The sequence below is a fragment of the Anser anser genome, assembly GCF_964211835.1.
Source record: "Anser anser genome assembly, chromosome: 5".
In the NCBI taxonomy this organism is placed as follows: domain Eukaryota; kingdom Metazoa; phylum Chordata; class Aves; order Anseriformes; family Anatidae; genus Anser; species Anser anser.
Genome location: NC_139725.1, coordinates 49,727,589 through 49,753,396, shown reverse-complemented (window position 1 = coordinate 49,753,396; position 25,808 = coordinate 49,727,589). Strand labels below are relative to the sequence as shown.

Here is a 25,808-nt window from a genome sequence, read left to right as displayed (position 1 = left end):
TGGCCTACAGTACTGATGGGAGAGACTAATCAATATTCCTGGAAAACAATACCAGTGGGGTTAGCTCTTAGTTCTGCAGTCTGCCACAGAGAAGGATAAGATGACCAAGTAGTAATCATCTTCGGGCACCTGGAAGTGATCCAGGACTTTAAAGTGATTAGCTCCTTGCCCTATGCAAGTGCTTTCAGAACAGCCAGAGTGCTCCCATCAGCAGGGCTAATCTCACCTCATCCCAATTCAGGGGGAACATACTGGTCTAGGAGGAGCACAAGGTACAGCATAGTAGTCCTCCAGCAGCTTTGACCACAGTAGCCACTTGGAATATTTAATTGCTCCTGCTTCCTTTGCCTACTGTTAGTGGACTGCTTAAGTATGAAGTGAAAAAGAGGATGGAAGTGATTCAGAAAAGAAAATGAAGGTTGATGCAAAAGGCCATATCTCCCTTTCAGAAGCGCAGACATCCTAGCAAGGACCTTGATATACTGGGCTTCCTTGTCAGAACACTTTATGGGCTACTGCTACACCCCCCAATGACTTGCCTTTCAGCACAGCACTTCACTAAAGCCAGACTAATTGGTCTCCCTTTACTTAATCAAGCTACATGATTAGTCTTCACCAATGTCTGCTTTCTTACATGTTGATCCCATATGGTCTTTCTTTTCTGGCAGCTTGCTTTCTGTACTAATTAATGTGTATACAGCTTCACATATGTAAATTCTGTAACTGTAAGTAGTTCCTGGAACTTCTAAAGAAATTGGTATTGTTCTTCGCTACTTTTGTAGTGTAATCCTATGAACTGGTTCAGAGCATCATTGTTATTTTATAGTACCAGTCAGCTTCAAAAATGTTTCTGAAGGAATGTCACTAGCATGTATTTGGGCACTGGGACAGGATCCCCAGGGAAGTGGTCACAGCACCAAGCCTGCCGGAGCTCCAGAAGTGTTTGGATAGCACTGTCAGACACACTGCTTAATTTTTAGGTAGTCCTGTGTGGAGCCAGCAGTTGGACTCCATAATTCTTGGAGGTCCCTTCGAACTTCGAATATTCTGTGATTCTGTGAAAAGCAGCGTACTTGCAACCTTGCAACAGCATGGTGAATTGCTGCCTACTGTGTCCTAGTCTCCATTGTAGTTCTTCATATGAAACACATTCTGTATCTCTTTATTAATTTTGTTACTCGTCTCTAAAACCTTTCCAGTCATAGTGCATCCTTTCAAGAGGAGGCTGCAGGTACTGCACACAGTATACAAAGTGTGGACAAACCTTACATGCCATAAGTGTGTTTTCTGTTTGTTCTCTTGATTTTCTAATAATTTGTAACATTGGAATTGTGGTTTTGACTGCTGTCAAGCATCAAGTTGATGTTTTTATGGAGCTGTCTATTGTAGCTATATGTTTTCTTTTGGCTAGTAACAATAATGTATGTAGGAAGCTAGGATTGTTTTTGTCTCATGGAGTAAGTCTCTTACGTAAACCGAAAATTAGCTGTCATTTTGATTGCCTTGCTTCATGGAAACCTCCTGTAGTTCTTCATCACCTGTCCTTGCTCTTCAGGAATTTAGGAGACAATTTCTGCTTATGCTACTCATTGCTCACCTTCCTTCCCAGGTCAGCTAGGAGCCTGTTCAACGGCACAGGTCCCGGTACAACACCCCTAAAATAACATCTACTTGTAATTCTTTCTGTCGCAAGAACTGACCATTTACTCTGATCCTCTGTTCTATGCCTTTGAACCAATTATTATCTATGCTAGGGCTGTTCTTACCACATAGCCCCTTAATTTCCTTAAAAAACTGAGTTACTTTACTAAAAGCCTTTTGTAAATCCAAATGGTGATTGATATCAAATCACTCTTGCCTACTCCTTGTTTAACCCCTCATAAGAACTCCTAAAGAGTCTGTGTGGAAGAACTTTCCTTTACAGAAACCAAGCTGACTTCTTTCTGTTGGTGCTTGGCCATGTGTCAGTGAATTTGACCTTCTGTAGCGCCTGATTTATCTATCTAATTTACATGTCTGTTTTTCCTCAGATATTCCTTAAATAAATAAAAAGATAGTTGGTTCACATTTGCCATCCTTCTATCTCCAGGTACCATAGACAATGGAAGGTTAAGTACTGTCATTAGTATGGTAACTCTTAGATTTAACGTTTAACACATTAAGTAATTACCAAATAAATGTTATTTTGTTTGTTTTATAGGAGAATATTAAAAAGTGAGCCACCTTATCCACAAGAAATGAGTGCACTGTCTAAGGATATAATTCAGCGTCTTTTGATGAAAGACCCCAAGAAGAGATTAGGTTGTGGTCCAACTGATGCTGATGAAATCAAACAGCATCCCTTTTTCCAGGTAAAGAAAAAAGAAGTTTCCCCAAATAGCACTTACTCTATGTTAATTTCTTTGAAATCCAAGTCTAAAGAAATTCCATTGTTTTGGTAACAGAGTAGCTTACAGGTGTATTAGTTGCTTGAAGAATTCAATTGAAGTTAATAAGAATATCCATGTACTTGTGTGTATGGTTTTTGTGCATGCTACAGCAAGGGCTTAGTAGCTTTTTAATTTCTTCTGTGTTTGTTTCTAACACCTATTTGAAGCAGCCAAAAGCTGTGCTAGTTGAACCAGAAGGTTTAATGGAAAAACTCTTAATTTATATGTTGTGTATTGTTTTTTTAAAAGAAAGATTGCATTAATATTACTACTGAATTTGACCATTGATTAATTTCACCGTTAGTGATAAAGCCCTCTTCTGTGTTTTCGTTTGCTTAATTTAATCTTTAGTCTTGTTTAGTTGCTTTTAATTCCGTGCAGATTTCAGTGTGTTAACATTTGGATTTAAACAATGATGAAAAATGTATTTGCATCCAACAGCTGTATTGTTCTATACATTGCTGTTAAAATTGTGCTTTTTTTGAAAAAACTTAAGTGTTTGTGTTGTTTCTGAAGTTAATTATATTTCTAAGTACTGTCAATTTTGGAGTATTTAAAATTGGTATTATAAATTAGACCTTTCAAATAAATATATTCAATGTAATTATCATAACATTTAGCATGCGCGGTATCTTGGCTTTTTAACATCTGAATTTCTTCTCAGGTCTTCTGTATTTCCTTCCTTTTATAGAGGGTCTGACAAATATCCATAGAGTTAGCTTCCTTTATTCAGTGTTTGTTTTGGAAGATACATATTTTCCTCATATAGCACTTCCTATTCTTGACTTCATTTCAGTTCCATTCATTTATAGCAATAGGGCCATCTTCTAATGACCACCATATCTGTGCTCCCTCTTTAGCAATGTATTTAAGTAAGAATCAAATCCAGAGGCTCTCAGGGCTCCAGAAGCTGAGATTAGTAAATAAGGATAGGTATCAGAAATGAGAAGTTGAAGATATGGTATACATGCAGTATGGCTTACAAGAATATAAGTGGTGTTTCCTCAGAAATAATGGAAGAACTGTAAGGATAGTCACAGCAGTTATTTGGCTCATCTCCATTGTTAAATTTCTTTGAATTCTTTTTATGAGATTTAAATATAAATTCGATCATGCCTTTTCTTACCAACATTTTGGCAAGAAAAAATTGCCCAAATATGTTGGTAAATGTTGAAACTTAGTCTCTGACATCTTAGGTAAGACTCATTTGTGATATACACTATAGTGTTAGTATCACAATTACTTTGTTCTTGACAGAGGAAAAAATAGATTCATAGGGAAAGGTAGAATCTTCTACCTTCAATGGAATTAGACTGGGGGGGGAGAGGGGAAGATGAGCTTTTAGGCATAGAGACTCTTACATTTGAAATGTGTTTTGTATTATTTCTGTCTTTTTTTATGGGAGAGATTTTTCAGGGTTGAGTGGTTTTGTTTTTTTTTTTTTTTTCCTGATCTGTAATGTTCTTGTCTTACCAATCCCTACTTTCAGCTGGGATGGTTTGAGTATTTATATCCCTCTGGTGTATGTCAATTATGTTCTTTGGCTGAATTGGTTTCTTTATGAGAATTACAGTATTGGAATCTCCACCTCAGGGGGTTTGGATTTCCACAGCAAAGATTTCTGGCAAAATAGCTTGCTTTGTTACCGTAGTTTTTAATTCCTTCCACCAATCAATATCTTCCATCAGGAAGAAAAACAGTTTTAAAACAAACAAACAAACAAAACCCTCCTCTCATGCTCTAGATTTTCTTGAATCATTGCTGTAAAAATGTTTCCTTGAGCTTTCTTGCCAAGTTTATAGTGAAGCATAGTCTGAGATCACCACCATTATATTAAAATAATAATATTCATGTTCATTTTTGTATTGATATCTCTTAGGATATCTATAGACTGCTTTATTAAAATACAAAAAGAATGATCCTCTGAAGTACTTAATTAGTCTTGCTGAAAGGTATTCACATTCATGAGACTCATAAAGAGTTGTATTTACCCTTGTATTTTGCAGAAATAATTGCAAATAAGGTGGTTAATTTTGGAGAAATTTAATCTCTTTGAACGTATCTATTTGATTCAAACTTATTTTCTTATTTTTGGTCTAGAATATAAACTGGGATGATTTAGCTGCCAAAAAAGTATCAGCTCCATTTAAACCAGTAATCAGAGATGAATTAGATGTCAGTAACTTTGCAGAAGAGTTTACAGAAATGGATCCAACATATTCTCCTGCAGCAACCCCTCAGACTTCGGAAAGAATATTTCAGGTATTTTAAGAATTCATACTAATTAAAAAAAAAGCAAAACAGGTATTAAACAATTCCAAGTATATAGCTGAATGTTTTTCCCACCTTCTAAATTATTGGGAATTATCTGTGTAATTTCCAGTCTCACTTCTCAAGTCTGTTTGTTCAGTGACTGCAAAATTAGAAAGCTGGTAACAGTTTTAGTGCAAACATAAAATTTCATGTCTCTCCATTCCCAGCTGAATGTCCTGCCAGCTGGACTAAAGTCAGTCTGTCCTTTATTGATTCTCCTTACCTTAAGAGTCTTGTCATCTTGCCTCCATCAACCTGGGCTACCAGCCTCAGCAACAGCATGCAGTTTGCCTATGTCCATATTATCCTCTAGTTGAGGTACTCTGGGAACTGTGATCTAACTGCAGAATTGAAAGTAGGTCTTTCACTTCCTTTGTAAGTGCTTTAATTACTAGACTACTAAATGCAGATCAGAAACAAAACTTTCCTCACCACCTCCTTCATGCTGCTAAAGAACGATCCTTACTTGCTCTGCAGAGTATGGATGTCAAATCAGATGTCAAACCGTTCAAGTGCAGCCTTAAACTTGGAACCAAAACTGCAGAAGTGAACAGCAGTTCAGAGTGTTTTCTCTCCTCCCCTACCTTGTGCTTCATTGTTTTTTATTGGCTTTTTTTTTTAGCAACTTAATGCTCGGTGTACAGGAATACAGCATCATATTTTGGAAGTTTTAAGATTTGTACTGACTATAGGAAGCCTTTATGCATGTCATAATACTATCTGACTCATCCTGCAGGGGAAGTCACAGCTGTTCTTGTTGTGCCTAAACTGGGCAAATCGCTAACGTGAAACTTATTTTGTTTTACTGTTTAAGATGGTTTGTTGCTTATATCACAGCATAAAAACTGTTTCACATCTTAACTTGTAGGTGTTCTGGGAAGCCAGCTGGTATGAATTATGAGCCTTTATCGCTACTGCAAAAGAACTGAAACCGAGCCAGATCTTTAGCATTATTTCCTTGAAATTTTGTATTGTTACTATTTTGTCTACAACTGTGGAGAATCATACAACCACTTCCAGAAAGACATCTGTTCACATTGAACACAGTAATAGCTACCCATCAATTAGCCAATTACATTTTCTGTATTACGTTACGACCATTATGATTTCTTTTAAAAATCTTTAGAAGCCTGTAGTGTTTTATACGCAGTATTATCATTTGTGTGCAACAATTTCAAACTCTGTCCTTTTCTGATGTCTCTGATTTAATAGGGATATTCTTTCGTTGCACCTTCTATTTTGTTTAAACGCAATGCAGCTACAGTAGATCCTGTTCAGTTTTATGTTGGGGATGAAAGACCTGGAACCACAACTATTGCCAGAAGTGCTATGATGAAGGTAATAATAATATCAAGAGCTAAATTAATTTGGTTAACTTGGAACTGCATATAACTTTCAAAGCAGCAATCACAAGCTATGCTACAGATTACAAAATAGTCATTATGCATTTATCTGTTCTCTGTAATGGCTCCTCAGATGATCCAAGCATATAATTTGCATGTGGTACTTTTAAGAAATGGTTGAAGTTTAGTCTGAAAGATGAGATGGTTGTCTAGTTTTCCTGAAGACTGAAGTATAATAATAGTAGTAATTTGACTCCTGATAGTTCTTTTTCATCTAACCATTGTAGATATTTTTGAAAATACTTTAATTGTGTCAGAATTCCTTCTATGATGTATTTGCCCAAAAGTACTATAGTTGTGTGAATCCTTATAAGAACAGACACTATTGTGATGTCTTCAAACGAGCACATAGTTTTGTGAATAAATGTATGTACGACCATCTTTGATCCTGTTTGTCTGAATATTTTGTACCTTAAGCTATTGTAGTAGTAATACTTTGTTTAGTGACTGTTTTTTAATTTAAAGATATAGTCTTTGATTGTTAAAATAAAGTTTATGCATTTTATTAAATAGAAATTAAGATTATATTTTATCAAAAAGAGAGCTCTTTTACAATTTTAAATGTAGATGAAAAATTCTCACAAAACTTTACTCTTTGTCTTTGACTGTGTATACTAAAAGTATTCTGCAGAACTAAATACAGACAGTTTCCTAACAGGACTCTCCATTTTTTCAACATTATGAACTGGATCTGAAAGAGAAACCATTGGGAGAAGGAAGTTTTTCCATTTGTCGAAAGTGCTTACACAAGAAAACTAGCCAAGAGTATGCAGTAAAAATAATTAGCAAAAGGTATAAATATTCTATAAGACCATAAAAATATTTTCTTTGCTTACTGTCACCCATGGATTAGAATAATGCTCGCTACATTTTTGAAGGTGGAAAAATAATCTTAAAATATCCATTCTGAAGAATCTAGAGAAACATATAGTAGTAACCTTTAAAAATTTTGAGAGCCTTTTGAAATAAAATGTTTTTTGTTGGGGAGGACATGAGAAGAAGAGGGCTTTTCTGTGGTTCGTAATTGTATTCTACCTGTGTTTTCCCCAGTTTTGCTCCAAACCAGAGTAAGGTGTAAGTTCCTCTTGTCTTTAGACCTAAGTAAACTGAATGTAGGTTTATGCTAATTCCCTTTTCTAGGTAGTCCAACTGATTGTCTAGCCCATGGCTTTTAAGAAGTATCTGTAGTTTGGTTTCCCTTGGGTCTAATTAGTGTGTGTGTGTGTGTATGGGTGCACATGCGCACGTGTGTGTGTGTGTGTGTGTAAAATGTAATTAGACCATTGAGTTTTACATTACATCTGTTTCCTGGATGTTCTGAAGAGAACACCACAATGGAGAGGCAGCTGTCTCACTTTGCTCAGGGGGACCATCTGGTACTCTTCCAGAATAGATTCTTCTGGCAGTTTCTGTCCAGAGAAAAATAAAGACAAAGGGCTCTTTGAGGATTGGATGGATTTTTAGCTTCATTTTGCTCGGTATTCGTTATTAAATATGTCCCTAGCATGTTGTACAGTGCTGGCAGAAAAGGGAAGGGAAAAACATAAATGTTCTACCATCAGAATGATAGTTCACAGGGATCTCTTCCTCCAAGACATTTGGCTGTACCTCTGTTTTTCCAGAGCCTAGAAGTAACTGTCCACCAGTCTTAAGTGTTTGTTCACATGCTTTTTGAATGGGATAAGTGTGTAAAGCCAGCTTTCTAAGGTCTTCTGTGATTTATGGTGACATAGTCAAAAGTATTAGTGGAACCTACAGAGAGACTCAAATGACCAGGCACTAGCAGTGGGATTCAGTTACTTAAACACAGGCATCAATTTAGTGCCATTTTAGCATCCATTGGTGTCCTACGAGTCCTCCAATTTGCATCAGTCTGGTGACTGCTACTATACCTTTATGTAGATGGCTTTATGGCTGGTGTCTTCCAGGCTCTCCTATGCTTAGGTAACTGAATCCCATTCTAGGTACATATTTTATTCACCCTGTCAACTTCATTAATCAGAATTTCACTCGTTACATTGGGACCTTAGACAATCAGTATGCAGTAGACACCTACATTAGGTATTTTAATCGGAATCTCTGCCTTGTGTCTACATTCAGATTTTTTCTTTCTGTGGCGCACGCGGAGCTGCTGATCAGTATTCCCACCTCATCTTAAGGAGAAATCCACCTTAAATAATGGATTTATTGTTTCTAGATAACAGCAAACTAGTATTGACTTCTCCCAAGACCTGAGCTTTTAGGAATGACATCCCTGAGTGATATTACTCACAGGCTCTTTTGCTCTTTCTCCTTCATCTTGGTGGACCAGGCTAAATGAAGGTAGGAAGTGGTCTGCATACAAAGACTTTTTCAGGACTGAAGGCTGTGAGTGACTCAGAGCTTGTTTATGTAGTATTTAGAGGTAGCAATAAACCTACACACCGAATAAGTTGGCACAAACCAGCACGGAATAAGAAGCTGTTAAACAGTAAATAATATTGCTCTGAGGACCACATTAATAATTCTTTCTAATATGAAAAGCATGCTAGGTTTTTACTAACTTCTTTGCCTCAGTCAGACAGTCTTTTAATCCTACCCATTAAAGATACCAAAAAATTGAATCCCACACATAGGCAAACCTTTTCATGGTACTTGGGATGAAAGCTATGATCAAGAGTTCCTCTGTGTTTTTGCTATGTTAGTACTGCTGGATCTGCCTCCATCCAACAATTTGATTTTTTTTTTCTGTTTTTCTGAAGCCCCATGAAACAATGGATTCCTGTACACTTGCTTGAGTTACTGTTTCAGAGCTCCTGTTGATTTTTCATAATATTGTCTGTCTACAAATCTGAGGTGATAACTATTTATAGAGAAGAGATACTCAGAAAAGTCTAGGCACAAATTTCAAAGGTTTATGTTCATGATATTAAGCCTTTTTTTATCTGTTTCCTAGTCCACCCTCTCATAGTATTTTCTCTAGGAGGGAAAGATTATCTGAGACAGGTTTTGATTTTGTTAAGGACCTGAAATCACTTTAAGTTTAAACAACAAAATCAACAGAGGAACAGTTTAGTTCACTCCTGGATTATATGAAGTCTGCAAAAAAACAGATTTTTCTTGTACAAAATTCTCATCACAGTTCTGGTCTGAATTAGAAAAACAATTTTTATGAAACCAGAAATGCAGAACATGTGGTGAGAGAGATTCTGTCTGTGCTATCCATAAGGCCATTCTCCTAATCAGTACAAGATTAGCCTTTCTTACTTAGTAGGAAAGAGTTTTGGCAAAAATTTTCGTGCATTCTTGGTCCAAACTAAATCAACGTATTTGATTTGTTTTCCTCTAATATTCTCCTCAGTCACCATTCATGTAGTTTTTATAAAGTTCACCACATTATTTTTTGGGGGGGGGGGGGGGGGGGCGCTATAGATATTTAAGTACCTAAAAAAGAATTGTGAATTGATTTTTGCTTTGGAGCAAGTCTCTTATCTGTTCCATTTTAGATTTTTCAATCCACCTATTCAGGGTTTCATATGTATAACACAATTCCTATATAGATGATGATACTGCTTTTTTTCCTAGTAGGAACTCATAGTTTCTATAGAACTGTGGCAGTATTAGTCTTCTGTAAGAATGGAAAGTGTTGGGCCAATAATTTGAATCTTCAGGATATAGCTGAGCTAACACATTTGTAGGAACAGAGGTGAAGTCAAATTGCCCTGGACTAAGGGAAGGGTTTGTTTTAGATAGAAACTATTTTGTAATACCATTTCAGCTTTTGCTGTAGTAAGTTACAGTTGCATCAAAAACATTGTCTGATTTGGGTGTGGTTTTTCTTGTGCCCTAACTTGCAGGGTTATGCGGAGAATTTTGCTCTGCTTACGTTTAATATGGTTTTAATTGCGTTCAAGCAGTTGTAATGTTCAAAAATCTGGATTGCAAACAATTAAATAGGTGTAACACTTTGAATGTGCAATTTGCTTAGTAAAATTGGTACAAAATGTTTGCTCAATTTTTCCAGAATGGAAGCCAACACCCAGAGAGAAATAACAGCTCTGAAACTCTGCGAAGGACACCCCAATGTAGTGAAGTTACATGAAATTTATCATGACCAGGTATTGTGAAGAAACTATAATCACTATTTGCCAAACACATTGCCTTGTGATTTCCCAAGTACTTCTAGGAGTTAAGCATACTGTTATTGTGTAGGTATCTTTTTTCCTAGTGCTTTTGTCTAATTCCAAAGATGAAGCAACAGTTCCGAATTCAAGGGAACTGTCATTTACTTTTTCCCATCAAAAATGTATTTGAAAGATTTAGTCATGGATTCTATCTCTGGTTCTGTCATTGGTCAACATAGTTAATCATCCTACAATATATTCTTGGCGCTGTTTCCATATCCATAAAACTGAGATACCTACTCACTTTGCCTCAAGGTTGTCATGAATCTTAAAATATTTGTGAAGTAATTTGGAAATCTGCAGTATAATCTTTAATGATAAGGAAGCCTTTCTTTTTGGTATTTACTTAGTAGTATAGCACAAGTACACGTGTGTAGGATAAGGAACTTTTTTCACGTCTGTTTGGGTAAAACAGCTATACTTCATAACACATTAAAAAAAAAATTGTTCAGGTTGTTCTGAAACTAAATAGGCTAATCTCAACCAGCAAACCATTGTATTTTTATTTGCTCATGGTAGTTTCCAGATGTTATCATCCTGATTACTCAGGTGCACAATATTCTGAAGTCCAGAACTGATCAGAATTTTTTAGTTTTGACATTTCTGCAGTTTATGTCTGAGAAAGTTACATTTTTTTTCTTGCTCTAGTATCAGTCTGATCAAATTGTGTATTAGTAGTCTTGCTGCTTTCTGTATACAGAGCTATCTTTCTATTCTTTAATACGTAAATACTGTGCACCTTCTGTTCGTGAAAGTTTTTTTTTTGAAATAATTTCTTGACCTCTTCCCAGAGCTTTTTTTCCTTGGCTTGCAAATATTACATTTGTTACTGTCATTCAGGGGAAGGAAATGCTAGTGATGATCGCGTGCCTTTTGAGAATGCTAACTCCACTTTCCATTCCTCATAAAGTCTTCTGAGAAGTCTGCTATTTGTTTAATAGCAAGACGTTTGAATTGCAGTTGATGTGTGCTAATGTGTGAATTTCTAACATCCCAAGTTTTTCTTTATTGTTCTAGCTTCACACTTTTCTAGTAATGGAATTGCTGAAGGGAGGAGAATTGCTTGAACGTATTCAGAAGAAGCAGCATTTCAGTGAGACAGAAGCCAGTCATATTATGCGCAGACTTGTTTCAGCAGTGAGCCATATGCACGATGTAGGAGTAGTCCACAGAGATCTGAAACCAGAGGTATAGTGACTTTCTTACACATTGTGGCCTTAAGTTATTACACTTTTCTACTTTTATTTTTTAAATAAAACGTTATTGATTTTATTTAGCAAATTCTGTAGGTATTCTTCTATTCATAATAAAGGTAACTGTTACAAAGCATTTTAAATTTTGTAAGCAGTTAACACTGGAACGTGTTCGAAAACATTCTTTGTCTATTTGTGGACAGTTTTTACTAGTAGTAAGTATATACTTACAGTATAAAGCAGTTCACAAGATGAGCTAGGGTGGTTGATTGCTTTGTCTGCACATTTCTACCTTCTGTTTGATCTTAATTCCCTTGTTGGGGCTTCTTTTGGATGCACCTACAAGACCCTTGTCCCATCATATCATGCCACTGAAGTACAACATGAACCCAAATGTAACACAGCCAACTAATGGAGATGTGTGATTTGAGTTCAGTGAATTAAGCAGTTTCTCAAAAGAAACAATTATATTATTTAATATGTATTTTTCAGTAATTAATTGTTATGAGCTTTCATAGTATTTTTATTGTGCTGCAGCATCTTGCCTTCCAGACAATTCAGTTTACTATAGTACGATTGACCACTGGCTTTGTTCTGCTTCCTGGAGCCAGCATTTGCTCCTTCTACTGTTTTTCTTTGCCACCAATGGTCTTAGATAGGTGTTAAGTTTCTTTAGTCCCGGAACGGTGTAGATTCGTGTTAATTTGTTCAGTAAGGATGTTATATTGTATTGATATTGTAATACCTCAGGAAATAACTACTTCTTTTGTATCTGCCTTTTAAAACGATCCACCATTACTACTGACGTTTCATCCTTTTGTAACATACCTTCTGGTATATTACAAACTTGCCTCTCTTATAGTAATTCAAAATCAACATGTAAAGAAGGCTTCTAGATGTTGGTATTAGAATGTTTTTTGAAAATCAGTCCAAAACCTGTGTGTTTGAAGGTATCTCTCTAGCGGAGTCTGTGTAATACGTAAGCAATGAAATAAAAAGGGCTACTATGAAATTCTGTTGTGTCAGTTGAAAACACGACTCTTAGAAAGAATTTCTTTGCTCACACCATAAAGAAAACTAAACAGCTTTTGAAACAAGTCATTGTTGAATGGACAAAAAATAAAAATGCTTTTTCTCATCTTCTAATTTTACTGGTATTGCCAGCTTGAAAGGCCAGGTTCTGGAAAGCAGGGTTTCAGCTGCATCATAAATTAGGCAGTCTTCAATTCTACATCATGTTAAAGAACAGAAGCCTGGGAAGTCAAAGTAATGAAGGGTTATTTAGCAAACAACTTGCAGGATGCATTGCCTCCACAGAGCTGGACTCAACCAGCCTGTCTACTTCCTGCTTGTTGTTTTGAAAGTTACTATTTTAGGTTCAGACATGAACTTAGTATGGGATATGCAGGCATCCCAATATAGATGCGGTTAGTGCATCTTTCTCTTAGAAGATATATGGAAAATTATGTTGCTCTTGTTGTACTGGATAGGAAAAAAAAAAATCAGGGAATTCACAGAAAAAAAGAATGCATACAGCATATGTGTCCGTTTGGAGGGATGGTCAGTAGAGGAATTTGGGGATTGCTTCTGTGAAGTTATCACTGATCTGTGGGTTGGGCTCCAAAGATATTAGAAAAAATACATCAAGACAGATCTAATGTTTACATATCCTTAAACGATATATGGACTATAGCTTTAAGTGTGGGTGTTTGAGAAACATGCTATATTTACTTAATCAACAAACAGTCAACCCAAATTAGGACATTTGGACTGTAACTTTCTATACATAACCAATTTCATTTTCAGCTCAAGAACGGAGGTCTTTTTAAAACATTGTTATTGAAATTCTTCATTTGCTTATTGGCTATATACCATCACCATTGAAAAAAAGATGATTGTATTAATTACCTATCCTCATTGTCTTGATATTTTTGCTGTCTACCTTCAGATACATTTTTGCACAACATTTTAGTATGGAACATTGACTTTTCCGATTGTGAATTAACCTATAACAACAGTACAGAATGAAAAAATACTGTTTTATAGCAACTGTTACCTCTTATACATAATGAATAATCTCAGGTTTTCCTTATTGATCTGCTTGCAGTCTAGCAATCATTTTTTTCCCTTCATAGAGAGTTTGAAATTAATTATTTTGTGTTCAGTCATTCACTTTTTGTATTACAGAATTACATAGGGCTGTAGGATTTCTCATACTGAGACTTTCCCTAGCATTGTGTAGATCAAACAGTGAAGGTAACAGCAAATTTTTGCTCTTCTCTCCTCTCTCAGCAATGGAGGTAGAAATCAGTAACTTCATCTTGGCCTCAGACGGTTTCCCTAAGACTTAGCTTCACTCTTGTATCTTCCTTGAGAAATATACACAGAATATACACAGAATAAATTGCCTTAATTGCCTTAAATACTCTTTTGAACTGACAGTTTGTCTTTCTTCAAGTCTGAGATGCCATATTCCAGTTGTTAGGCTGAAATTCTCAGGACCAGCTGTACCAAAGCTTCATTACCTTGGTGTGAGGAGTAGGCTTGGTTTGAGGTTGCTCTGCTCTGTGACCTTCTGTGCTTAAATGGCATTGATCCCAAGTCTCACAGAAAACATATCTCTGTTGCCTTTGAGATCCATGCCAGATAGCTGTTGATACACAACTGAACAATTGGTGCACTTTCTAGTCCTCCATCCTTTGTTTTCAAATTATTATTTTGGATTTCTGAGCTCTTGTGGCAATATGACTTAAGCACGTTACCACTTGAGGACCAAAGACCATTCAGTCCCAAGACAAGGCATGTAACAAGAATTCCACTTACAAGAAAGCTGTCATTCACAATATGCCAGAAGGAAGTGGAAGCTTAAGAAAATTTCTTTTTGTCTGTGGAAGAGACGATTGTTCATTTCAAGCTTTTGTCTTTGATACTTCATGACTGTTTAGTGTGTTGTCGTTGCTTTTTTTTCTTGTCAATGTTCCACAAATTATTTTTCCCATTGGTCTCTACTAAATACTCATTTTCATTAATACTCCCAGGCAGAACTATTCTAACTTGCAGATACACAGCAGGCAAATCTACACATTACATTTTCTTATATCCCAGAGTACCATTATTTGTACTTTTCCATTTTTTCTAGTGTTTCCTAGTGCCTATTTACATAATGAGAATTTTTTTTTAGTAATAGATGTAGAATAGAAGTAACTGTTGTGTTCTAAACAATTTTCTAACCAGTGCTAGTATTGATTTTGTATTTGCTTTTCAGAATTTATTGTTTACAGATGAAAGCGATAATTCAGAAATAAAAATAATTGATTTTGGTTTTGCTCGTTTAAAACCGCCTGATAATCAGCCTCTGAAGACTCCATGTTTTACTCTACATTATGCTGCCCCAGAGCTCTTGAATCACAATGGTTATGATGAATCCTGTGACCTCTGGAGTTTGGGGGTCATTCTGGTAAGTGATTGGGTTTTTAAAATTATAATGTTTTTGTATGTATTTACTTTTTATTGAAGTGCAAAGGACTTGATGCAGTTTCAGAATTGAATTGGATAGATGATGCATTTGAGTGAGATGAAGATACTGCTGCACAAATAATAGGTTCCAACGACAGATATTTTCAAGGGGTGGAGTTGTTTTTTTGTTTTTTTTTTTTTTCCTAAACAGTAGATTAAATTCAACATTTCTGTGTATGGAAAAACAGTCTGGTTCTTAGAAATATTCTTGTTAGGAGATTTTGCAGGCATCCATATAACCTTCTGAGATTTTCAGTTCAGAGAAGGAGTCAGTCTGCATTCTGATTTACAGGAAAATTATTTTCTATAAAAGTAACCTGGGTAGAAATACCATCATGTTTTGATTGTAGTTTCCTGAAACTTATGATTGCTTTTTTTCTAACAAGGGCTCCAGAGAAAGTCTTGCTTGTTTTAAATTTTTTATAGCCTTGAAGATGTGATAGTCAAAGTTTTATTGTACAGAGCTGGTGATGCTGTACAGACAACAGCAACTGCATATTTAGGGTTGTCAATAAACATATCGTGTTAATATTATTTTGTTCTCATGACAGTATACAATGCTATCAGGACAGGTACCATTTCAGTCTCAAGACAAAAGTTTGACATGTACTAGTGCATTGGAAATTATGAAGAAAATAAAAAAGGGAGAATTTTCCTTTGAAGGAGAAGCTTGGAAAAATGTTTCTGAAGAGGCCAAGGAATTAATTCAAGGTATGTATTTACAAATTCTTCATGCATCTTCTATTTCTAGCTGCAAATATAAGATTTAGAGAGCTGTACAGTATCTGGATGCTCTGCCTCACCTGGCAGAATAGTACTCACAGCTTGAGCTATGTACTTACCCCTGTGCTGATAGGTTAGCATTTGCATTTCTTGGGGTTGGAAGTAACTGAAGAGCTTTAAAGAGAGTGAAGTCACTTTAAAACATGTTTAAAAGCAGAAATTTTCTTTTTCTTTTTTTTTTCTTTTATTTTTGGTTTTGTAAACCACAATGTTTTAAAATGTTTTAAAAGCTGAGCTTTTTCAGAAAATGAATGCATTGCTATTGTCTTTTCTTTGGACTGTGTTTTTATATGAGTGTACTAAGGCTTCTCTATTGCTGAGCTGCTTTGCTTGCAATTGATGTGCTTTATGATCCCCTTCAGCATTTTGGGCATCTAATTAGGTTTTAGACATGAGGTAGACACCATTCTTAATTGTACTAAGGTGAAGTTCTGAATTTGTATAGAAGCAGGCTTGGGAGGATTTTTTCTGCAGATTTTTTTCTCCAGATTCAGACCTAAGTGGATCATGCAGAGATTCTGATGTCTTGAGTTTCATCCTAGGCAGGTTCTAAGTGAACAAATCCCTTCGTAGTTCTGAGTTCACTTGGTTATCAATCCAGGAGCGATTTCTTGCATTTAATGATTCTTCTGGAATGGATGATAGTTTAACATTCTGTGAACGTTATCTAGGATAAATATTGGCATATCTAGGATAGGTGTTGTCGTGACTTCATTATCAAAGTCACACATTATCTGTTAAAAGGGGATAAATAGTTCACAAATGAAGAGAATGTAATGTATTTCTATTAGGACTTCTAACAGTGGATCCAAACAAAAGAATTAAGATGTCCAGCCTGAGATACAACGAATGGCTTCAGGATGGTAGCCAGCTGTCATCCAATCCTCTAATGACTCCTGATAACTTAGGCTCTTCAGGGGCTGCTGTGCATACATACGTCAAAGCCACTTTTCATGTAAGTTCTAGGAAATCTTACTTCGTGTCCTTAAATTTAGTACTGTGTTGTTTGGTAAGTTTTTTTTTCCTTAATTAAAGATATGTATTTGTCTTTATAATTCAGTGATTGCTTATAACTGCATTTTTTTTGTCTTCTCCAAACATTTACGAGTGAGTACAGTGAAAACATGAATGATGAGGCAAGAATAAATTTCTTGGAGACATTTATACTAATGAGGTTTTGGGAATTGAATCACAGAATCACAGAATCGTCTAGGTTGGAAGAGACCTCTAAGATCATCTAGTCCAACCTCAGCCCTAACACTAAGAAGTCCTACACTAAACCATATCACTAAGGGCTACATCTAAATGTCTTTTAAAGACCTCCAGGGATGGCGACTCAACCACCTCCCTGGGCAGTCCATTCCAATGCCTAACAACCCTTTCAGTAAAGAAGTTCTTCCTAACATCCAACCTAAACCTCCCCTGGCGCAACTTTAGCCCATTCCCCCTTGTCCTGTCACCAGGCACATGGGAGAATAGACCAACCCCCACCTCTCTACAGCCTCCTTTAAGGTACCTATAGAGAGCGATGAGGTCTCCCCTGAGCCTCCTCTTCTCCAGGCTGAACAACCCCAGCTCCCTCAGCCGCTCCTCATGAGACTTGTTCTCCAGACCCCTCACCAGCTTCGTTGCCCTTCTCTGGACTCTCTCAAGCACCTCCATGTCCTTCTTGTAGTGAGGGGCCCAAAACTGAACACAGTACTCGAGGTGCGGCCTCACCAGAGCCGAGTACAGGGGCACAATCGCCTCCCTAGCCCTGCTGGCCACACTGCTTCTTATGCAAGCCAGGATGCTGTTGGCCTTCTTGGCCACCTGGGCACACTGCTGGCTCATATTCAGCTGACTATCTCAGCTGGGACCAGTACTCCCAGGTCCTTCTCTGCCAGGCAGCTTTCCAACCACTCATCTCCCAGCCTGTAGCGCTGCTCGGGGTTGTTACGCCCCAGGTGCAGGACCCGGCACTTGGCCTTGTTGAACTTCATGCAGTTGACCTCAGCCCATCGCTCCAGCCTATCCAGATCCTCCTGCAGAGCCTTCCTTCCCTCGAGCAGGTCGACACACGCACCTAACTTGGTGTCATCTGCAAACTTACTGAGGGTGCACTCGATCCCCTCATCCAGGTCATCGATAAAGATATTAAAGAGGACCGGTCCCAGCACTGAGCCCTGGGGGACACCACTAGTAACCGGCCTCCAACTGGATTTGGCTCCATTCACCACAACTCTCTGGGCCCAGCCATCCAGCCAGTTTTTAACCCAACAAAGCGCACTCCAGTCCAAGTCACGAGCAGCCAGTTTCTTGAGGAGAATGTTGTGGGAAACGGTGTCAAAAGCCTTACTGAAGTCAAGGTAGACCACATCCACAGCCTTCCCCTCATCCACCAAGCGCGTCACTTGGTCATAGAAGGAGATCAGGTTCGTCAAGCAGGACCTACCTTTCATAAACCCATGCTGACTGGGCCTGATCGCCTGCTTGCCCTGCAAGTGCCACGTGATGACACTCAAGATAATCTGCTCCATGAGCTTCCCTGGCACTGAGGTCAAGCTAACAGGCCTATAGTTCCCCAGGTCTACCCTCCGACCCTTCTTGTAGATGGGCGTCATGTTTGCTAGCCGCCAGTCGACTGGGACCTCCCCTGATAGCCAGGACTGCCGATAAATAATGGAAAGCGGCTTGGCCAGCTCCTCTGCCAGTACTCTCAGTACCCTCGGGTGGATCCCATCCGGCCCCATCAACTTGCGTACGTCCAAGTGTCGTAGCAGGTCGCCAACCATTTCCTCATGGATAGCGAGGGCCACATCCTGCTCCCCATCGCCTTCCACCAGCTCAGGGTACCAGGTATCCAGAGAACAACCGGTCTTGCCGCTAAAGACTGAGGCAAAGAAAGCATTGAGCACCTCAGCCTTTTCCTCATCTTTTGTAACTAAGTTTCCCCCCACATCCAGTAAAGGATGGAGATTCTCCTTAGTCCTCCTTTTTGTGTTGATGTATTTGTAAAAACGTTTTTTGTTATCTTTAACGGCAGTAGCCAGATTGAGCTCCAGATGAGCTTTGGCCTTTCTAATTTTGTCCCTGCACAGCCTCACAACATCCTTATAGTCCTCTTGAGTAGCCCGCCCTCTTTTCCAAAGATTATAAACCCTCCTTTTTCTCCTAAGCTCGAGCCACAACTCTCTGCTCAGCCAGGCCGGTCTAGTTCCGCATCGGCTCGTCTTTGGGCACGTGGGGACAGACCGCTCCTGAGCCATTAAGATTTCCTTCTTAAGGAGTGCCCAGCTTTTCTGGACTCCTTTGCCCTTCAGAACCTCCTCCCAAGGGACTCTGCCAACCGGTGTCCTGAACAGCTCAAAGTCAGCCCTCCTGAAGTCCAAGACAGCGGTTTTACTGGTCCCCTTCCTGACTTCACCAAGAATAGAGAACTGAACCATTTCGTGGTCACTCTGCCCAAGACAGCTCTCGACCACCACATCTCCCACCAGTCCGTCACTGTTTGTAAACAGAAGGTCTAGCGTGGCACCTCCCCTGGTAGGCTCTCTAACCAGCTGCGTAAGGAAGCTATCTTCCACGCTCTCCAGAAACCTCCTAGACTGCTTTCTCTGGGCTGTGTTGTGCTTCCAGGATATGTCTGGGAAGTTGAAGTCCCCCACGAGAACAAGCGCTGACGATTTCGCGGCTTCTGCCAGCTGCCTGTAAAACTCCTCATCAGTCTCCTCATCCTGGTTCGGTGGTCTATAACAGACCCCCACCAGGATGCTTGCCTTGTTGGCCTTCCCTCTGATCCTAACCCATAAGGGTTGAGGGACAGCTGTTCATGAAATATCTATATAAATACTCTATTTCTTACTCTATTTCTTAGAGAAATATATTAAAAGGTCTTCCAGCTTTTGTAGAAAAGAGAAGAAACTCTCTATTTAACGTAAGTCACTCTTGAAAGTTTTGTCTTTGTGGTTACAAAGTCAACGTCATATTTCTTGAATATATCTATTTCATATTTTTAATATCATGGATATCTTTTTAGTAGCCTTGCTTACCTATCAATATATATTTTAAAAAGTTTTAATTGCAACTGTGTTAAACAAACATAGTATTGATTCTCATAATTCCTTCTACAGAAAATAAACTGAAACTGAGCATATTTGTGCTGAAATACTTGTATACGCATATTACCAAGAAGAGAAAAGGAAAATAATATTTTTTGAGAGGTTCCGACACAGCAAAATTATTTAGGCTAAAGGAAAAAAGCGTTATCAAAATAAGTGTAGTTTCTGAAAAATGTGGTCTTAATGCAGTTTAAGTGGTAAAAATACTTCTAAATGTAAAAGAACAAGGACGGGAAGAAGTTAACAATGTTATGCATTATTCTAATACAGATAATGATGAATTGGCTCTTAAATACATAAAAAGGCCAGTAAAATTATTGTTATAGCTGAAATAATAGTAGGAATCTGTCAAGAAATTACAGTGTATCTTATAACTTACCATAGAGCATTCATGATAACCTATGAGCCATTAAATGTCTTAAACCTCTTAAAAAGCTTAGAATTACCTTTTATTTTTAAACAGGCCTTTAACAAGTACAAAAGGGAAGGATTTTGTCTCCAGAATGTTGACAAGGCACCTCTTGCAAAGAGAAGGAAAATGAAAAAAACAAGTACAAGCACAGAGACACGTAGCAGCTCCAGTGAAAGTTCACATTCTTCTTCCTCTCATTCTCATGGTAAAACTACACCTACAAAGACACTGCAGCCAACAAACCCTACAGACAGCAATAACCCAGAAACCATCTTCCAGTTCTCTGACTGAAAAGCAGAGAATATCTTGTCCTGAAGATTTACACAGTTATAAACTTGGTAGTACCTTTGTTGTCTTCTCCCACCCTTCCTCCCTGTGGCTTACAGGCTACAGAAATGTCTGTCGCTTTAAAAATGTATTTCAATCATACCTTTTTAGCTTTGTATTTCAATACATTTTTTTAGCATTAAGTTTGGTATCACTGGATATGGTCTAATGCTATTATACAATCAACATTGTATTCTCTTAGGGATAAATTACTAGTGTGCAGTCAAGCTCATGTTAAAGAGCTATGCTGCTCTTGGTACAGCTTGGAGGAAAACTGTTTCTCGGTGTCAGAATCTTTGTCCCAGTTTCTTCCCCACTGTTGAAAGAAAGGAAAACGCTGTAAAACATACAGAACTCTTGAATCTTCAACTTTTGCCCAGCTGTGTGAAGAATGTCACAGCATTTGATTCTTCCTGCACGTAAGGAATCATTGGTACAATGCACCAAAGCAGTATAGTACTTTAAAGCCTCTTAAATTTGTGATCACATTCTATCCCATTTATTGAATTTTAATAACAAAATGAAGTGTTATGCAACTCTTATGTTGTTTTAAAAAGTTACTCCATATATCTTGTTTTAAACGACTGAGAATATAGGTCTTAGATTTTTTTTATTTATTTAATTTTAAAAAAACATCTAGGGTAAAAGATGTCTGATAAGGTGAGGTGTCTAGTACTGTGATACAGTAATTTTTATTTCTACTTTTTGAAGTTATTAACTTTTAAAATGTTTTACAGATTCTAAAACGTAATGATAGAAAGTGAAATTTCATATTGAATGTTTGGAAAATGGTCACGTGTTAAAATATCTATTTCAAGAATTAACTATAATTTATATTTTCTTTTTATATTTACACGATAACTTTAAAATACTGAGATTTTTTTAAAGATACAAAAACTCCAGTTTCAACATTTGTTATTATAGGGTCCATACAAATATATACCAAGTTATTTGAATTTTGCATTGTGCAAATACAGCAGTTTAATAGTGACTGTAAAATACTAGAATATGTTTTCTTTTTTGCACTTTATAACATCAAAATGAGATGTTTTATAATAAAGTGCACTCAGATTTCTCTTCCTACAAGGTGCTGAGCACTGTTTTACGTGGTTGAATGACCTGAAATCTACCTTATTTGGTGGTTGTGGTCATTGTGAAGGAGAATTCTGTACTTTGCAGGAGTGAATCCCTGTATATTATCCGCTGTTTTCATTCCTTACTTAAAACTGCAAAGCTCTTTCTATCTTGCTTTTACATTGTATATAACAAATACTAGACCTGGGCACCTTGTGTAGTGTAGATGTTAACAACTTATGCACTGGGAATACTAAAGGGAAATTATATTGAACACTGTGCTTCACAACTTGTTCACTGTGGTGTTCTACAGTGAAGTATTTCCTACTGTGATAGTATAGTATGTACATAACTGTTTGGAATCATAAATGTGACTTACAGAAACATCAGCATAAACTTTTAAATCAGCATATTTTATAAATTTATGGAGAGCTCTTTTATTGCTCGTATTCTCAATGACTAGAGATAACTTAAGTGCTAAAGAAGACTCCAGTTTTGCAAATGCTTACACTTGTAAGTTTCCACTGAAGTCAAAGAGAGTCCTTGTGTAAAGTTAATCAGATGCCTAAATTTGTGTGATGGAAGACTAATTGACGTGGGGATTTTGTTAACAGCTTGTTCTACATTGAAGGAAACTAATCCAAACCCTATGCAAAAAGGTTATAGGAATTGTTTATATCAGTGGTTTTATTTATAGAATTACATCAGATATCAGTATTGACAAATACAATACATCCATGTTTACAGGGATTGTGTGTATCAAAACAAGGCTTTAAAGCCCAACATGTTTGTTCTGTGTTTCTTTAATATTAATAATGGCATTCTGAGGTTTTGGAATTGCTCATGTGAAATAGTTTACTACTTTCTTGATGTGAATGTCAACAGTAATTGCAGCATTAATTTCAGGTTGATGTGAATATTGAGATTTGCACTGTTTATGTAGAAGTAGTATATTTAAAGATCAATATATGTGCTAATAACACAACCAATTTTAAGTGGCCGATGTTAAAATATTGGAAAATAATTGTCAATGTAATATATTCAGGTTTGCTTTCTGAATGCTCTCTTTGGAAGTGATCTCAATAGTGAACATGGCTCATTTGTAAAAGAATACTTTCCCTCTCCCCAATAAACTTGCTGTAAATACAAAAAACAATCCACAATACTTGTTATGCAGACAGTACAAGTAAATTGGGGTGGGAAGAGAAGGTTGTTTTTAAAGTTTGCACTTGGAGGAGTTCTTGGAATTTATGATCCTCATAGCGAGGACAACAAAAAAGCGATTTTGGGATTTGATTTCATTCAAGTGTAAGAAACCTTTGGCTACCAAATAGTTTTGGAATATTGTGACCCATCTGAAATGACTTTTTAAATGTAATACATAATCATTTGTTTCCCTCTTGGGAAGTTTAAGCTGATGCCTGACAAACTGATGAAATGAGAAAAAGGAATGTTCACACAAGATAAATGCTGGAGATGATGGCTGTATTGTCAGGTGTTTTTTTCTCACACAGGTTTTGAGAGACAGTTTTGAAGCTAAAATTATTTGTATACACCACTTGCATCAAGGACAACTCTTTCTCAAGAATATTTCTGTTTCCTCTTTGTGGTCTAACGGTAGTTACTAAATAAAAATTTTAAAACAGGATAATTCTTTTTGGCCTGGGTGAAAAACAGGATAATTCTTTTTGGCCTGGGTAAGTACATTTAGGTGTTGTCTTGCATTTGCTTTGAACCAGCTGCATGGGATAGCTGAAACATTATCACCTCTGACTTTATACTGCCTCCAGCTATCAGACCTCTTGAGGAGGTATGCTGGACACTAAGCTGCTTGAATTTATAGATAGGCATCTTTACCTAAACAACTTCTGATTGCCGTTTACCTTGATAAAGCTGGATTTCCAATCTAGGCAGCTCAAGAGTGGGTTCACTTTTTGTTCAGATGCAGGAGGTTAGTTGCTCTTGGCAGAAAGTTGTTCTGTCTCAGCTTAATCTGTTGCCCAGCCTGGCACTCAAGGTATGTAAAAACCAAGGACCAAAGTTTTCATACTCATACCAGTATTTCAAATCTGAAATGTACAAGCTAATTTTCATTAGGACTATTACTACTTTATATTGCCCTGGTGAAAAGGCATTAAACTGTAATTCGTTTATACTCAAATTAGATTTCATTCATGGTGCTGCTATGAGACTAACAACTTTAATGTCTAGTAATGATATCTCTGATATACTGATATAATGATATACTGTCGTATGTAATGCAGTCAGCAATATTGTAGGTAGATTTCTTTGAAAGATGAAATTTCTTACCAGTAAAGATTTAAGTAATTAGTATGATTATTTATATTAATCCAATCTTAGACGTACTAGGTATTACGTTGGCAAAGCTATTTCTTTGTAATGCTTTTTGAAATACACATTTTGTAACTGCAGGTCTGTGAGTATATGTATGTGTATCTAAACACGTGTGTCTATATATGATATTTTGGTCTTAAGGTGAATTTTTTTCTTATCAGGTATCGTTCCAAGTATTTTTTCCAAAATAGTTGTCTTTATTCTTTTTCCACATATACAGCAGTCTTTCTCATCACTGTTTTCTTACATTGCAGTACATTGAATTCTCTTCCTTCAGCTGGGATATTTGACCAAATATTCTGGATTGACAGGACAGCATGTAGTACGGCTGCTTTTGCTGTAGAGAGATGTAAGTGCCTTGAGTCTACCTGTGGGAAACACTTCTGAGTTTGCTACTTTGACCCACAAGGCACTGGGTTCTATAAAAAAAGAACAAATACGGAGCTGTTTGGTAGCTCTTCCCTGCCATCTCTCATTTTTATATATCACTTGTCCAGTAGATACTGGGAGTTCAGAACACCTGTGTAGAAGAGGAGGTTTAGGAATCAGGATGATTCCAGTAGTGTGTACTAGGAAAAGAAGCAATGCTCTTAATTACATAGAGCATCTGGAGCAGTCTTGTTTGTTGTGCCTGGAAGCAACAAGAGCAGAGAAATGTAAGACACCCTGAATAACGTAAATTTGAATAAAACCCACATTTTCTGATGGCCTTCATGTTCTTTGTGGTGGAAAAGGAAGTTTCTAGCTGTCTGGGAACCTATGGTAAGTGAGGTGTGATGGTACGGGCTTGTCTGACAGTTTCCTGTCACTTGCAGAGCCATTTCTGGTCCTTTCTTCTGGCACCTGCTCCACTTTTTTCGTGGTTCTGATGTTGATATCACCACTCAGCCAGTGGAGGTAGGGAGAAATAAAAGTGCTGTCAACTTAGTTGAGGCATTGTGTTTAGCACTGAGAATAAAAGGGATTAATTGATTTCAGAGTAGAAGTAGCAATGAAACACTGCAAAACCTAGTATACTATAATCCTATGATTTTTAAAAACTAATATTTTATTCAGAGGTAGGAAGGAATCCATACTGTTCACACACAAAATCACTTCTTAAAATTGGCAACTGATCTGGCTGTATTAAAAAAGAGTCATGCAGAGGTCTGCTTCTCTTGAAACGTCAGCAGTGAAGCAGAAAAAAATAGAGCTTTTTAATTGCTAAGGAGCTGTTTAAAAACCTATCACAGATGAAACTACAAACTGATTGCAAACTTGCTGCATTTTTCTTAATACAGATACAGTTTTACTCTTGTCAACAAATCAAGCTTCAGAAAATCTTAATGTTGGCATCTCATTTATGTTCATCTGAATTTCTTTTTTTTTTTTTTTTCATTTAAAATGCATAATTCTCTTAGTATGGTTGTGAATGAAGGCTTATTTTCATAAGAAAGAGAACACCTAAGGATTTAGGATAGGGCCTTGTGAACGACCAAAAGTAGTCTGCTGGGAAAGGTAATCACTATCTTCAGCTAGTTTATTTTTACACACACACACACACACACATATATATATGTGTTGTGTATATATGTGTGTATATATATATTATACTTACAGTCCATAACTACATCTACCCTAGTACATTTTATATCAGTTATGGGTGTGATTTTGTATGTGACACATTCAGCCATGATAAAATAGCTTTCAAGTGTAAACTAGTTTTTGGAATTACAGCAAAGTAAGGAGGAAAGGAGTTAA

The 25,808-nt window shown here is 37.1% G+C and overlaps 1 protein-coding gene across 2 annotated transcripts in view; it reads left to right on the top strand.

Annotated features, from left to right (window-relative positions):
* RPS6KA5 (ribosomal protein S6 kinase A5) overlaps positions 1 to 22,876 on the top strand; it is a 79,793-nt gene extending 56,917 nt beyond the window's left edge. For both annotated transcript variants that reach the window (XM_083838845.1, XM_083838846.1), the window contains 10 exons: positions 2,201 to 2,351; positions 4,530 to 4,691; positions 5,955 to 6,080; positions 6,804 to 6,937; positions 10,149 to 10,242; positions 11,326 to 11,496; positions 14,767 to 14,958; positions 15,569 to 15,728; positions 16,592 to 16,755; positions 20,364 to 22,876. In XM_083838845.1, coding sequence (XP_083694971.1) covers positions 2,201 to 2,351; positions 4,530 to 4,691; positions 5,955 to 6,080; positions 6,804 to 6,937; positions 10,149 to 10,242; positions 11,326 to 11,496; positions 14,767 to 14,958; positions 15,569 to 15,728; positions 16,592 to 16,755; positions 20,364 to 20,603 — 1,594 coding nt within the window. In that variant the 3' untranslated portion in view covers positions 20,604 to 22,876. The remainder of the gene's footprint in view (positions 1 to 2,200; positions 2,352 to 4,529; positions 4,692 to 5,954; positions 6,081 to 6,803; positions 6,938 to 10,148; positions 10,243 to 11,325; positions 11,497 to 14,766; positions 14,959 to 15,568; positions 15,729 to 16,591; positions 16,756 to 20,363) is intronic.
* The last annotated feature ends 2,932 nt before the right edge of the window (positions 22,877 to 25,808 follow it).